The 16,815-nt window shown below is 39.3% G+C and overlaps 1 protein-coding gene and 1 long non-coding RNA gene across 3 annotated transcripts in view; both read right to left on the reverse strand.

Annotated features, from left to right (window-relative positions):
- Positions 1 to 16,815, reverse strand: part of LOC146647666 (uncharacterized) — a 302,194-nt gene that overhangs the window by 141,201 nt on the left and 144,178 nt on the right. The window lies entirely within an intron of this gene.
- The window catches only part of LOC146647667 (zinc finger E-box-binding homeobox 1-like), an 81,498-nt gene continuing 70,853 nt past the window's right edge, over positions 6,171 to 16,815 (reverse strand). For both annotated transcript variants that reach the window (XM_085389730.1, XM_085389731.1), the window contains exons 5-8: positions 16,584 to 16,710; positions 13,493 to 15,288; positions 11,130 to 11,307; positions 6,171 to 9,515 (exon numbers count right to left, since the gene is read on the reverse strand). In XM_085389730.1, the coding sequence (XP_085245856.1) occupies positions 8,809 to 9,515; positions 11,130 to 11,307; positions 13,493 to 15,288; positions 16,584 to 16,710 (2,808 nt within the window). In that variant the 3' untranslated portion in view covers positions 6,171 to 8,808. The remainder of the gene's footprint in view (positions 9,516 to 11,129; positions 11,308 to 13,492; positions 15,289 to 16,583; positions 16,711 to 16,815) is intronic.

The raw sequence follows: 16,815 nt of genomic DNA on the forward strand, positions 1-16,815 counted from the left end.
CATATTCGTTGTGTTCCCACTAGTGCTTTCAGGTTAATCTCGTTGAAATGACCTTAACGCCACAACACGGCAAATCTCCGTTAACGAGCTACCGCCGATCGCTCCGTGCATGGGGCTAGACGGCCAACACGTTAACGAGCTAACTGCGCTAGCACACTAGTTCACACCAATGTAATTGAGCATTGCGTGGCACATCCAACATACTGTTTTACTTTAGTCCATGACTCGCTTACCTTCAGGGTCATACATCACATGAAAACCAAAATAATTCCAAACGCCAGATCTGAATGAGGGTGGGGGAGGTGCCCTGCGCTCTTCCTTCTGACTATGCTGTCTTTGTTGAGCGCTCAGTGGATCTGCGCTGGACAGTGCAGCCTAGGCGGAGTAGTCGAACACAGATTCACTGAGCGCTCAACACAGACAGCATCGTCAGAAGGAAAATTGATAAAATAAATTACAAATGTTGTATTGTTCGATACATATGCGTACTGAACCGAAAGCACTGTATCGAACGGTTCAATATCGATACGAATATTGTTGCACCCCTAATATCTATATCTAGATATATATATATATATATATATATATATATATATATATATATATATATATATATATATATATATAGCTACAATACTGCGCTAAAGTCATTAATTACCTAATATTTTGCTAAGAAAAATGGAAAATATGTGCAGATGTGCAGCAATTTATTTAAAACATATGGAAACATTCATGGAAATACAATACATATAAGACAAAAACAATTTGTAAAAGGATGAAAGTGAGTATTTGGTATGACCGCCTTTATTCTTCAACTCAGCCTGAGCTCTCTTAGGCAAGCTTTCTTGCAATTTATCAAAGTAGTCTTCAAGAATAGTGCATTAGGCTTGTTGAAGGATATTCAAAGCTCTTCTTTGAATGTTGGCCTTCTTTTGTTCTGTTCTCTGTCAAAATGATCCCACACTGCTTCAATTATGTCGAAATCTGGGCTTTGGGGAGGCCAATCCATGACTGATAGTGTTCCATTGTATGTTTTTGTATCTGCCTTTTCACAGTGTGTCTGAGATCATTGGCATGCTTAAAAGTAAAGCAGTTATCAGTCAGACATTTTTCAGATGGTATTGCATGGTCGATCAAAATCTGACAAAGCTTTTCTACTTTCAGAATCACATACATTTTCCCCAACATCACAGGCAACACCGCTCCAAACCATGACTTTGAGACTCCACTGTGTTTTACCAGTGACTGTAGACCCTCACTGTTGTACCTCTCTCCTGATCTCCTACATAAACATTGATGAGAATCTGATCAAACATTTTAAATTTGGATTAATTACTGAAAATCAGTCCAGTTCTTGTGTAATCTGGCATACCTCAGCCTTTTCTCCCCAGTTTCCCTTCCTGAAGAGTGGCTTTTTGACAGCCACTCTTCCACTGAGACATTTCTGAAGAAGCTTCAGTGAACAGCAGATGGATAAACTGGAGATGGATTTGTCAGGAATTTGCTTTTATTTCGTCTTGTTACTTTGGGACATGACTCTCAGGTAATCTTCATCGATTGTAGGGAGTTTTTAGAGCCACCATTTCTTCCTTTTTCCTTCACTTGTTTGGTTTCTTCTTCTTTTTTTTTAGAGGGATACACTGCACATCATTCTGAGAGATGACACATTTTCAGCTAATAGCTGGGAATCACCTTGTTTGTGCAAATATATTATTTCATGCCTGTCAAACTGTTATCTTTGGCATTTGTTGCAGATTCAGCCAAAGAAATGGGAATATATTGGATGTTTTGGTGGCAGGCTGCAAGTAGCAGCGCCTAAAGACATAATTAGAATTGTTTTTTTTTTTTTGCTAAGCTGTATGTTAACAGTGTTGCATTATCTGTGGACACAACACTGGGTCATCTCTTAAGTGGCTCTTTTATGGTTTGCTAAAAGTAAAATTGTTAAGCAGCTTAATAAACATTCATCATTCAATTAAACTATAGCCCATGATAACTTAAAGTCTGTTTTTAGAGCAAAATCCAAAGAAATGAGGAGTGACTCAAGAGTTTTAAATAGGATTCTCGTTATTTTCAGTGCTTGTTGATAAAAATTGGAAAAAAATATATATATATCTGTCTGCATGTGACAAAGCAACACTGAAGAAAGAAAAGTGTGCACACATGAAAAAAAGATATCAGTAAACATTTTGTTTGGTTTTAAAATAAACAGCCTGGTGGAAGTAGAGTGAGGAAGAAGAAGATTGTTGCACAAAAAATTTAAATAATTTTTAGCCCTCAAGATTTAATACTCATCTATCCTAATAGGAGCTAAAAGGCTCAGTCTGACATGAGATTAAACATATACAAGTATCAGGCTTACCTCATTGACCTCTAAGGCAGCAATTTTCCCTTAAGATGAAAAACATTTTAGCTTTTGTTCCGCTATTGCCCTCACTGATTTTTAACAAACCAGAACTATAAACCAACCACGGCAGGCAAGTCCTCTACTGCCACCTACTGGTTGTAATTTAATGTAACGGCAGCTGTTACCTCTGACAAATACAAAATGCCTTCTGTGATTGGTGGATGGATGTGTGCCGCTTATCTGAATTTGGGCTTGTAAAGACATTTCAAAATGTTTATAAAATTGCAGAAAGCAACCAAAAGTGACATAAAATAACCACAACAAGATGCAAAACTACAAAGACAAAAAGTGATGGACTTAACCAAAGAGAGAAACACACACAGACACGCTAAAAAAGTGATGCTAATGCACAAACAACCTAAAAAAGAAAAGGTGTGATTGGATAAATCAGATTTATTTAGGTACTTTCAATTAAGACACTTTTACAATACAGAAATTAGAAAGAAGCTCTCGAGAGAAAGAAATCGTATAATAGGAACAATAACAGGTGCATATAAAAATCTTCCATCAGGAATTCTGTCGAAATTATATGATGGCCTACAAAATTCGAATAGGAATGAAACATTATATATTAAACAAAAGTGGGAATCGGAACTACAAATTGAGTTGTCAGAGGATGATTGGCGATCCTTATGTCTCACACAGCATTACTCCACTAGCTCTAGACGATGGAGAGAATATGGCTGGAAAAATGTGATTAGGTTTTTTATTACTCCGTATATCAAAAGCAAGCAGTTGAAAACACCCCAACAATGCTGGAGATTATGTGGAGACTGGAACGCCAATCACTCACATGTGTTTTGGAAGTGTAAATATATTAAATCATATTGGGAAAGAATCGCGGCAACAATGACGAAGGTGCTGGGGTATGAAGTACTGTGTGAGGCACGAGTAATGTATTTTGGAATATGGGAAAATGTAAAAAAGGAGGACTGGTATTTGTTTAAGATTATGTTGTTGTCAAGCAAAAAGGTGATAACAAAAAATTGGCTGAAAAGCGATCCTTTAAAACTGGAAGACTGGATGGACGTAATCGAGGACATATATACAATGGAAAAAATGACTTACACTCTGAGACTGAAATCTGACAAACACCGAAAACAGTGGACAAAATGGATAATTTATAAGTCTCAGTCAGCCTTATAGGGCGGGACCTCTCGTGGTTTTTTTTTTTTTTTTTTTTTTTTTTGTGTATTTGTTGTTGTGTTATTATTATTATTGTCTTGTCCGTATGTAATACAAAGGAAAAAGTACAAAATAAAGAGTTAAAAAAAAAAAAAAAAAAGAAAAGGTGTGAATCAACAAAAAACTGAGGAAAATAACGACAAAAGGATGAAAAACTGCTTCAGAGAGATCTGAAATGCTTCATGCTAACTGTTGGAAATGAATAAAACCAGAGATACAAAATGATTGAAGAAGAAACAACAACAACAACAAAAAAGGCAAAGTCTTAATAAAAATTAATTAAACTAAATCAGACATGCATTAAAGTGGCATTAATGAGCACAAAGAAAGAGAAATAGGACAGGGGTGTCTACCTCAAGGGCCGGTGTCCTGCAGGTGTTAGATATCACCCTGGGTCAACACACCTGAATCAAATAATTAGTTCATTACCAGGCCTCTGAAGAACTGCAAAACATTTTGAGGAGGTAATTTAGCCATTTAAATCAGCTGTGTTGGATCGAGGACACGTCTAAAACCTGCAGGACACTGGCCTTTGAGGCCTGGATTAGACACCCCTGGCATAGGGTACCAAATCAAACCTCTGGTTCACTAAACTGCTGAAATCCTTGGTAATAATAAGGTATGTGTATGTATGTGTATGTAAACACTGTATGTGTTTCCAAATCCTGACAACAACCCAAACCCAGGAAACTCGTCTATATGTCAGGCTGATTATGTTTCCATTTGCAAACAAGCTTACAAAAAAAACCCCACAAAGCAAAAAGCAAGCATCAGATTTAATCACAAGGTTGCTTCACCACATCAACTTCCATCTTGCATCCCCCCCTCTCTGTTGTTATGTCATGTCTGATGTGAAATCACTAGTTCCTACAAAAAATGGACTCTGAATATAGAACAACTGCTGCTTAGTTTTGACTCCCCTCATGATCCACACAGCAACTGAACAACAGTAAGAGCAACAATCGGCTGTGTCACGAATATTTATAAAAGCTTGATTAACTCCATTTATAACTAAAAGTGCACACTTGGAGTAAAAGTCTATTATTAGTGTTTATTTTCATAATAACCTGGATACTGGGGGAGGTTTGTCTAATAACAGCTGCTTATATGCTGTCTAATCATCCTCTTCAAGCTTTCAAAATGCTGTTAGAAAACTCTTTTTGTTGCTTTGCGTCCTCATAATCCCCACTGCATATTTCCCCTCTAATTGCACATTAAAGCTGGAACCAGCCATGCATATAATCTGTCATTTGCTCATGGGTGAGTAAGATAATTGCTAGATTGCATGGATTCATACTTATAGATTGCAATTCTTCTTACCACTCAAAGGACACATGATGATTTTTAATAATAATGGCTCATAACTCAATAGTTTATGAATGGCTGATCTCAGGAGATATTGTGGTCTGCAGCCCTGTGGGCTTTCTGGCATTGTAAAAATGTTTCCTGGTCTCACAGCCCCACCTGGTGATACGTCTTCATTTAGATTTAGGATATCCAAACAAAACGGAAAAAACTCTCTCATTTTTAGTATTTTACTCTGTTTTGAATCGGTGCCAAAAACTATTACATTACTTTTTTTGTTTTACATACGTTATACATTAAAACATCTCTTTGCAGATAGCTCGATTCAAAAGTTACAGGATGTCTTCTACTACCACTTTTAGGTTAGATGACAGTGACGTTTAAAGCATCCACACTTGTATAAGTGGCTTACTTATTATCCCAGTTACATGTGATTGATTACAGCGGTATGTGAATAAATTCTGAATGTCTTCTTTACTCCAAGATTATTCGTATGCTCAGCATTTTACTGTCTATCAAGTCGTTAGATACCTGAGTCTGTAATGAGTTGATTGAGTTCTTGCAGCTGAACTATAAACTCTGATGTGGATTGATAACATGCGTGTAAAAGAAGATTTAAGTAGCTTTAAGTCCTCTTGCATACATAAAGTAATGGAGTGTCATTTTTGGACTTTTCCCACTCATATCATTCCTCAAAATATATCAGGCATGATTTTGTGCCTCTACTATACAGTATTACAATATGGATGAAGCTTCCAGGTCAGAAGCCTTGAACCTGCATCCTATCTGAAGGCCAGCAGATGGCGATAGATGTGGCTGCAAAAAACATTTCCGTTCAAAGTCTATGGGAAAAGGGCTTTCTTGTCTTATCTTAATGCTTCAGCAGACTTTTCTGCTGAGCTTATGTGTTCAGTCCCTTATTTTGATTCATATTCTACAAAAAAAGTTTGAATAACACTGATATACTGAAATATTAAATTCTCACCTTTTAATGTACATGAAAAAAAAGTTTTCTTTTTCATCATTATGAGGGAAGTCTGTTGTCTCTTTTACTGTTCAGATCATCTCAGTAGCTGCTTGATAAACACACGACTTATATTCATATATTTATATAAATATTCATAGAAATATTTGCACTTTGCATTTTTTTTTCTTTTTTTGATATATTTATAGATGGAAAGACCTCCGGTGTTACTTGAAACCTGAGGAAACGACCTTACAGAAAATTTCCATCAGATGACTAACAAAACAATCCAGTCAGTTTGAATTGCTGTCTTACATTTTATTGTGATGGGGAGTCATAGAAATGGAGCAAACCTAAAATAAAAACAATACAAAAAGACAGTGGATTTACAAAGGGTGCGGAGAGGACAAACAATATGCAGCCTTCAACAGTACAATGGAACAAGTTGGCACAGAACGGAAAACAGGGTGACGGGACGTTGGAAATTTGGCTTCAAAATAAAAAGAAATTTAAAAAGGGGAGGAGTAACGTCTTCATAACAAGATCCTTCATTTAAACGGCGACGACTCATGCTTTTAAAAAGTTTTAGAATTCAGTAGCTTTATAACGACGCAAAGAGCGGATGCACATGTAACAGTTTCTATTTGTCACTTCATTCCTGTTTTTTTTTTCTTTTTCTTTTTAGCTTAAAACAGAAGTCAAGTTTACAGAATACATGTTTTATATTTTTAGGGTTTTTTTCCTTTAATGTCTTTCTTTTTTTCATTTTTTGTTAAAACAAACTTCATTTCCCAGAACCACATTTTGGGATTTTTTTTTTTTTGTTTGTCTCGAGATTATTTTTCATACTAAAATATATTATTGTATCAATTCAAACTACAGTAATGTACACTACAATGTGTAATAAATAACCATAAAAGAAAATATAAAAATAAGACACATAAATATAAAAAAGTCTTCTAAAAACTAAACAGGTATATTTTTTTTAATCTGTGGAAAGGGTTCTAATACTGCCATTGTTGACAAAAACATACAGAGGACATAGTTTTAAAACAAAAAAAAGTAAAACAGATTAATACTATAAACACTGTCTGGTAAAACCAAAGCAAAACTCTTCAACAGAGACCACATTCACTAACGCTTGTTACCTCAAGTGCGGGACAGCTTGCCACAATGAATTTGTTTCTTTTAATCGTCATCTGAAAATAATAAGTGCACAAGTGAGACTAACTTACTGAGTCTCTCTATCATTGTTTTATACTTTAAACTTTTGTGGGTTTGGTCTGGTTTATCTCTTCCTGAGCCGACCTGGTGAGGCACATTACTGAGTTTGAGTGTTGAGAGGTTCTTAAAAATTTGGATTTATGCAGTTCGAAAGTTGGAAACTGATTATCTTACATTAGAAGGCATTTTAAAAACATTGCTCTAAACCTCAGACTTTGGACCTACAAGCTGCAGCCATTGGATACTGATGAGTTAGTAATTCATAACAAAAAAGTTTTAGTCAAGAGCAAATATGCAATTTTAAGTACCAGGAACAAAAGCAGAACTTTTAGACATGCCTGTAGATTTAATTTACTGATAGAAAAGTGCTAAACATTCTCTGGCTTTAACTTGTCTTTTTGAAAAACAATCATTGTAAACTAAATAATTCTAGCTTTTAGTTTGGCAGATAAAATAAAACAAGACGTCACCCCCAAGTGGGCTATTTGGACAAGGGGTCTGTCTTTTTACAGACAAAACAGCCCAAATACTGTTTCTCAAGTGTCCTTCTTTGTTGCTGTGACAAATCTGCTGTTCTGTGCAAGTCAACAAACATTAGTCAACATGGCTCCTGTGTAAGTAACAGAGGGACATAATACTGGCTACATGTGTGAGGAAAAAAAATAATAACACTGTTCAATGGCACTTTTAACAGCACACAGGTCTTGCATAAGGCTGGAGGCATTGGGGTGGAGCAGGAAAAAAAGCCCCGATCCTTCACGTACAGTTTGACTTCATATATAAGCCGATAATACTGAAACACTCGCTGAGAACTAAAGTCAACCAAAATAAGGAGAAGCTTGGTAAGAACAGGCGCGTCTGTTTTGGATCCACAGCCGAGCCACGAGGTCGGAGTCTGCTTTTATGTCTTCACCTGGAGACTCCACCCGTTCGGGCAGTGCTGAGCAGCAAAACAAAGGCGCGCCATGCTGGCTTTGAGGTTGTGACTCTGCCTTCCCTGATAGGACAAATTTGGTTATGGCGTACAGAAGCCGCATTCTCATCCCGGACTCCCCATCCCACCCCCCAACCCTCCCCAAGAATACTTTGTTTTCCTTAAGGCTAACAGTCAAACTGAAATCAACAGTAATGCTAGCTAGCAAAGAGTAACACTAACACAAACAACATTTCGCTAGCTAGTGTACATATATAACACTGAAGGGCATACAATGCATGAGGCATGTATCCATAGGTAAACCAGGAATACTGTAGTGCAGAGGTTTTTGTTCGTAGAACTCAATAAAATACTGATTTTAGGAAACTTCATTGGCAATAAAAAGGTATAGAAATCTTTCTCATCTTTAAAGGTTAAAAGGTTTTCAAACAAGAACACGATTAGTTAACACTGATTGAATGAAAAGAAACAACAAAGCAACCTGGGATGTCTCAGTAACAAGTCTAATGAGTTGATGGGTGAGTTCTACTTTAAAATCTGTACTTCTATAAACAATTTTAAACACTGATATTTCATTTTCACAAAGAAAAAGTCACGTTTTTTCTTTTTTTCTATTTCTTTTTTTCTTTTTTCAAGTTCAGGCACACCTGGGTTTTTGTACACAGTAGTGGACCGTTAAGATCAGGCAACTGCCGTGACTTTCTTCTGATGGCAAGATGTGGTTTTTGTCTAAGATTACCCGACTTCAATAACCGACACACTCAAACTGTCCCGAAGAATATTCTTCCTTCATTTGGTGTCTGTCACCGCTTCCTCTGTTGTTTCGGTGTTTCCTGTCCCGTCCCTGATGCTGCTGTCTGTATTGACTTCACAGTCTGCCGCTTTCTCTGCATCCACACTTGCTGATTCCTCCTTTTCTTCGGTTCTTTCCTCCATCTCGGCGTCCTCCACGTGGTCATCTCCCAGCTCCACTTCTACTACGTCACAGGCAAACTCCTCCTGCTCCTTCTCTTTTTCAGTCTCTTCTTCTTCTGCTGTCGCCTCTTCCTCTGCTAATTCCTCTCCCTCTTCCTCCTCATCATCGTCGTCAAAGTTACCCTCGTAGATCTCGCACTCGCCGTCGTCCACCTGCACCACCCGTATGTCGTCCATGCAGATGGCCTCGTCTTCCTCTTCCTCACTCTCCCTCTCGTCTGAGTCCATTTGGGAGGGCGGGGTCGTGGTCCGGCTGTCTGACTGCAGTCTGCCGCTTGGGCTGCCGAGCTCTGACTGATCCCTGGGTGGCCCCGAGCCGGAGCCCGAGTTTGGCCCGTCCTTCTTGCAATAGGAGTAGCGGTGATTCATATGCTGGGAGTACGAGCCTGAGTGAGAGAAACGCTTCCCGCACTTGTCGCACTGGTAAGGTTTCTCACCGGAGTGCAGCCTCGAGTGTTCGATCAGGTGGTGTTTGTGTTTGAAAGCCTTCTTGCAGACGTTGCACTCGTGGGGTCGTTTTCCTGCAGATGAAACCAGAGCGAGTTAGAGAGGAACTGTGCTTAGTATAGAAAAGTATAGAAAAAAATATTCAAAGCAAGTGTTCCTTATTTTGGTTTGATTTGTTTTATTATTATTTATTATTTTGTTGTTTCACTGCCTGTGGCACGCTTTTATACTTGTAATGAAATGCACTATATAAATAAACATGCCCTGCCATCAATCAAGCTTGCGTGTTCATTCAAATAAACATAAGCAGGTTTGAACAATTCAAATATTACATAAATATAATTAAAATAGCATAAATAAATGAATGCGTTTGTAACTATAATAATTAGGTGATACAGAATAGAGATTTGTTACCGTAGCTAAACATCGGTCTCTTTGTCAGCATGAATATAACAATAAAGATTTCACACAAGTTTGTTTGTCCACTTCACTGTCCTTGTACCAGCAGCAGTGCAGGCCTATCTGAGGTTTACACTGGACAGGTAAATAAGACTGCAGCCGAATCACAGGTCTCTTTAACACAAACCCAGATGCATTAAAGGTACTCTGCAGTGAGGGAAGCAGACAGCTGCTGGCAGTGGCTGTCACTGCCATCAATCTCCAGATGCACTACAGATAAAGATTAACATGCATGACTAAATCTAGTTCATTTACATGATGAACCTAAGGGCTCATGTTAATTATATGCATTGTACCTTTAAATTAAAAACAGACAGAAACTGCTGCTTTATTTCCCAAACAACTGAATGTTTAACTTTAAGATTTACTAGCGCCAGTTCCAAAAATGTGAATATTTCTAGCATTTCTTCATTGGGAGCCATATTATACTAAATATCAGAGTTTGTTCTAGCAAAAACATTTTGGAAATACAACAAAACGCCTAAAGGCAAAACAATTAACTATGAAAAAATAACCTGATACTTTACAATCCATTGGGAGAATTACACAAATATATATATATATATTTTTTTAATTTGCTCAAATCAGGGAATCAGAAGTTTAAATTGTTAAAAAGCAAAAAAAGCTTGGGAGCCAATGTTTGTTTTAAGTATTCAGAACTCTCAGCACCTGGAAAAGTAATTGCTGACATACCCATACAAAATGATCAAAGCCACACATTATCAGAGGCTTTTATGAAACAGACTTTAAAGTGTCTTTAGAGTATAGCATTTAATAGTTTTTAACATCCCCTGCCAAAAGAAAATCTCACTAACAAAGCTCATATGTTATAAGAGTACGGCAAATTTGAAGGATAAGGATGTTTTCTTTCTTTCTCTTTTCTTTCCTTTTTTTAAAGTGGATGTCAAGGCTGAACCAAAACACAGTAGTGCAGAGTAAAGATAACCGCTAACAGATTTGAATAAAACCACTGCCAATATGATGCTACCTGGAGCTACTAGGAAAATATCCTTTTTAATTCACCGCACGAGTTACGTGTCTATAAGCACTGATGACAACTGGGACATTTACAGGCCAGGTGTCCCATAAAAGTCTCAGAGTACCGCGTAGTTAACGAGGGATGATGTCACACGTAAAAACACAGCCTTCAAAAGTAGAACTCTTTTGAGAAGTAACAGAAATCTTGCTTAATAGACTAAAGCTGAAAAATTCACTTAAACAAGACGTACCTGTGTGTTCATATTTATGCCTGAGCAGGGAGCTGCCCTTCTGGAAGACCTTGGAACAAAGATCACAGGGGTAGACGCCATTTTCTAGCCGCCGCTTCTTCATCGCCACGGCTGAATCTGAGTCGTTCTGCTCCTCCACTGTGGAAACACCCTCAGAGCTGCTCTCCAAACGCTTCTCCTGTTGTAAACAGAATTACAGTATGTCGGAGTCACATTATTTACTCTCCCATCCTACCCTTCAGGAAAGCAATTTCACCATAAATATTGTGTGACAGGTATGTGAAGAGCTCATTCTTTGACTGAGTTGTTCTTGAAAATGTTTTCCTGAGAGCCTGCAGTGAAGCTCTTCACTTTAGAGGTAGATAATTCTCCTAGTGTGAATACTCTAACTTACTGAGAATTAAGCAGCAACAATCATGGGTGGAAATGTGAAGCTAAGACCCGAGTGCAAACATAAAAAATCCTCTAGGTGACACTATAGGCTGGCTACAAAAAAATGCATGTTTACAGCCCTGCACATATAACAGCCTCGTATTTGAGCTCTTTGGATAGTTTTTCCCTTCATAAGAACTCGTCCCCCCCTAACTCAATCATCTGGATAATCATTAAGGTTTAAAGATATAGATTAACTAATGCTGGATTAACTGAGCTGTCTCCCCTCTGCTAATTTAAGTCAATGGCTGCTTGGCCCTGAGCGTGGTTCTGTTGGAGATTTTTCCTCTTAAAAGGGAGTTTATCCCCTCCACTGTTGCCATGTGCTCACTCACAGGGGGTCGTTTGATTTTGGACATTTTCTCTCTATTATATTAGCGTCTTTACGTTACAAAATAAAGTGCCTTGAAGCGACTGCTGTTGTGATTTGGTGCTATATATAAATAAAACTGAACTGAACTAGATAGTTCGACCCACATCTACTGATGAAATTCATGCTGCGGTGCACTGTCCAGATGGTTTCTATCAGCAGCTCCACAGACACGAGGTTTCATGTTTAAGTAAATTTGGTTTGAGGATATCGTATTACTCAAAGGCAGTTTGGGTGTTCTACAAAGTCATCACATGTAACGAGGACAGGATGTTATTGAAATGTTTAATGAGTTCACGGGGCTACTGCCATCGATTGAAACTGAGCTAATGGTATTGGTGAAGTAGATATGAACAGTTCAAGTTAATGGAATCAGAGAATTACCTAAAAACTAATGAGTCATTACTGGTAAAATAATGACTTCAGGTCATCGTAAGTGGCAACCGCAATGCTAACGATGTCTGGTACATTCTGACTCTGACTGGCTCCAGCTCAGGTAACTAATGTTTGTTGCCGTTTCTTATATAGCATATAATGGCTTCTTGCAGACTTTTATGACTGGTTTGTGGCTTGACTACCGATTCTCACTTTGACTGCTGAACTCAGCATGTCTCAGGCTTTTGGAATTTTCTATTTCTCTTGACGCACATTTCTTCAGTTTTTTTGTGTTGAAGGACTGACACTAACAGGATGCTTTTTATTTTGGGTTAACTCTGGTACTTTCCACAGCAAAATGCACCTAAAGGTAGCATGTTAGTCTTTCCAGTAATCTATAGATGCTTAGTTTGTAAGTAGTTTGTTTCAGTGTAAAAGGAAACAACCCTCACTCCCGGCAAAGAAACTTGATTAAAAAAAGAAATAGTCATTGCAATAATCAATTCTGGACTGGTCAAAAGTGAGAATTTTCTCCTTTTCTTAAATTTCCAGTTAAAGGGGAAAATTTTAGTTACATAAAACAAATAGTGCAGTGTCAAGTTAGGCCCTGGGAAAGTCGTATAGAAATTTGAAGAACTAACTAACCAATAAAAACTGCAAGCTGCAACAACAAGGTTTTTATACCTCTTCCACTTCAGTGTTTTTGGGGTTTTTTTGTAATTAAGACTTATGTATAGTCGACTCTCCAGGTACTGAATTTGTCTCGGTACAAATAGACACATACTCTTTGCTTCAGTACTTCAAAGTAGGCGTGCATGACAACCATTCACTTTAGGGAATCAAACAGAGCTCTAATTAGAAACCTCTTGCTAACTTTTTTTACATATAACTTTGTTATCACTCGCCGCAATGATCAGCTTCCCATTTATTCTGATGTTGGATGACAGACTACACAAGCAGCTATGTCTCGCTCTCAAAGTACTTTCATAATGTGACTTGAAAAGTTTCAGTTCTTTCTCAGTTATTCAGCACAAGCAAATTAATTCAAATCCATTCATTTGAGTTGCTAGTTCCTGGTGACTGGTGATCACACAGTGATCAAATAAAAGATATAAAACCTTTTATAATAAGAAAAAATAATCACATTGTATAAATAAAAAAGAAGTAACTGTTTTGCATTACTAACCTTATGACCATTGAGAACAACAGTCTTTGCTCCAGTGGCGTTGCCAGCTGTAGTGGCGTAGGTATATGTGAGCTGGGGGATGAGGATGGTGCGCTTCGTGGTGGTGTTGAGGCAGCCCTGACCAGCGATGGCAACTAAGGTAGGAAGCTGTGCGGCAGTGACGATGTTAACAGGTCTTCCGGTCTGAGGTGTGGTCACATAGATGGTTCGACCCTCGAGCTCCTCCTTCCTTAAGCAGGTCAGGTTCAGAGGCTGTTCTTGCTGCTTGGCGGGAGGTGTAGTCATTTTGTTTTCCGATTCTGTTGCGATCTGTTTAGGAAGAGAGAGGTCCAGAGGTTCCGCCTGGGAGTCAGAAGCTTCCGGGTCTTCTGGTTCACTTTTAACGATGACAAGGTCCTCGTTGTTGAGTGATTCAGAGTCTGATGGGGAGGCGCTGCGAGAGTCTGACGAGGCTTTGTTGGATACCTCCTTGATTGTATTGTCTTCTTCTTCCTTTTCATTCTGATTCACAGTGACCTCTGAGCTGGAATTTGTGGCTTCAGTGTCTTTAGAAACTGCGGTTGCATCATTGTGGCGCTTGCTCACACTTTTCCCCGAGTTCATCTTCATAAACCACTTTCTAACCACATCCACTGGGATACTGACAGACTCTGAGATCTTTGTCAGCTCCTCATCACTGGGATTGGCGTTGGAGGCAAAGTATGTCTTAAGAAGTGAGAGGAGATCGACGACAGGCGGCTCCTCCAGGGTCACCCCTGCCTCGTTTAGCAAGGCGGCGAAAGACGGGTCCAAAGCAGCAGAGTCGACGGCCTCTCCGTTGGCTGCTTTGCGATGCTGGAGGAGATGCAGCGCCTCCAGATTGTCAGGACAGTCATCGCAAAGTAAACATGTACTGGTGCTGTTGGGCTTTGGCTTCTGAGCTGCTTCTGAAGTTTTATCGGTTGCCTTTTCTGTCTGCGTGGATGCCTCCTTCTCCACATCTGCGATGGGGACTGTTTCCGGTTCTTTCTTGATAATCGTAAGGTCGGCCGCCTCTTGGGTTTGGGGTTTAGTTGTTGTGGTTGGAGTGGGAGCTGCAGCATCCACAGTCGTGATAGTGGAAGGCAGAGTAGGGTTATTTTTGACAACAAGCGGTGTAGGCTGGGCGGTGGCAGTTGTGGCAGCAGCAGGGCTAATGCTGTAGTTGATGATGATCTTCGTGGTACCGTCGTGATCCACGAAGGCAGGAAGGCTGATGATCTGTTGCTGCGGCTGCTGGACCACAATTCCCTGCTTCCCCTGCGTCACCACCCCATTGGCTGAACCCAGCACCTGCCTGAGCACATTTCCATCCATCGCCACCTTGAGCACATTCTGCAAGTCATTAAGATTGATACTGATGGGTGACATCAGACCTACTGTTGGTACAACCATAGCCACACCCTGAGGCAGGGTTGCAGCTGGGACCACAATCGGCTGTGCTGTTCCTCCGTTCACCACGCCGTTACTGCCGGCTGAAGTTGCCGGTGCCGCCGTCACAGGCTTGCACTCAATTTCCACAGGTTCTGATTTGATCTGGGTGACAGGCAGCTGCTCCTGGAGGGGTTTGCTTTCAGTCTTGTCTTTAAGAACCACACGAGCTGGAGCGATCACAACAGGTCTCGTCTGTGCAGGGGCTGGGGGGGACTTAATCGATGTTCGAGCAACACCGTTGGGGGGTGTAGCACCCACACACTTTTTGCTACTGATGTGCGAGCTGTAGGAGCCTGAGTGGGAGAACCGCTTCTTGCAGTTTGAGCATTCGTATGGTTTCTCACCTAAAAGTATCAGAGAGCGAGAAAGAAATGACAAAACTTTCAAAGAGAAGATTCGAAACATGAAAAACCAAAAACAATTCAAATTTTTAGTAACTTATTTTGAAAAGTGTTGGGATTTGATACTGAGCCCAACTTACAGAATTGACAAATTGATTCATTACAGCAGAAAAACAGAGTTTGGTCACTCCGGCCATAAAACCATTTAAAAATACTTGTTATATGTAAAGGGTATTAACTTCCTTCTTTAAGGAAAGCAGGGCATTTAAACTTCCTTTGGTATGGCAACTGGAGTGGACACCCATTACCAATCTGTAGCAAAAGATGATGCAGTAGGTCAGTGCAACCTTCATTTAACTAGATCAATTCATCAAAACACATTCCTATGTTCCCTTTTGAAGAAACAGGGATGGGGTAAAAAGCGTTAAACAGCAGCACAGATTCAAAAAAGCTTTAAAGCCCCCGACTGATAAAACAAGCACTTTTATGAGACTTTATTAAAAAAAATGTACTGACCAATTTTGCACTAGAGGCCTCATGATGTCATATTTGGACAAACTGCATTAGTGTGTCTACAGCAGGGATGCCAAACTCATCGAGGCCCACACACAGCCCACTCTGATCTTAAGTGGGCCGGACGAGTGAAACGTCACTTTCTGTCAATGTAAAGACGTTTAACTACACATGTAACCCCTGAGATATCTTAATATAAGATAAAGAAGTGCAATTTTAACACCACTTCTCAGTTTTTCTACACAATGAAATTCACTGCCCAGGCTGTCCTGTATTTATAAAACATAAAGATTTGGTTGATTGATGAAAATGGTCTTTTTTTTAAAACTAAATTTTTCTGTAATTTAACTGTTTAACTCTTACTTAAATATTTTCTTTGTAGTATATATGGCTGTGGGGGAACTTTATCAGCAGGGAAAGCTGTAAAACTTGTTTGTCCTCCTACATGTTTTCCAAAGCCGTCCAGCAGCCCATTCTGAGCCAATTCTGGCATCCAGGCCTTATGTTATTGACATAGCTTACCAAGTGCACTAAGGAAATGCTCTATATTAACCAGCTTTAATGGAACACCTGAAATCTGGTGTCCATTAACATACACAGTGCCAATTAAATACACGAACGAAAAAACAACCTAAAATTTTCAGTCGGTTAATGTGTACATTTAATGAAAATTATTAGTCAGTTGTAAATGCAGTAATTGCAGACAAATGTTCGATGATTAGAGGCCTGCAGTTTGGAACAGCTACACAGGTTGTAGCAGACTGTGCATGTGTGCAGCAGCTCACCGCTGTGAATGCGCAGGTGCTCCTTCAGGTGGTGTTTGTATTTGAAGGCCTTGGAACACTCGGTACACTTGAACTTGCGAGTTCCACCTGTTCCTACCGATCCTCCTGTTGACTGCGAAACGTGACGCTGAGTCAGAAAAGAAGAAGGTCTCTATTATTTTTCTGTGTCGTTCAGTTCTTTTAATATCAGATGAATATTTCATAGGAATTCTGTGTGAAAGCTTTAACATTT

This window comes from Rhamphochromis longiceps, linkage group LG18 (assembly GCF_057381845.1).
Source record: "Rhamphochromis longiceps isolate RC_006_pf linkage group LG18, R_longiceps_female_GT1.1, whole genome shotgun sequence".
NCBI classification, from domain to species: Eukaryota; Metazoa; Chordata; class Actinopteri; order Cichliformes; family Cichlidae; genus Rhamphochromis; species Rhamphochromis longiceps.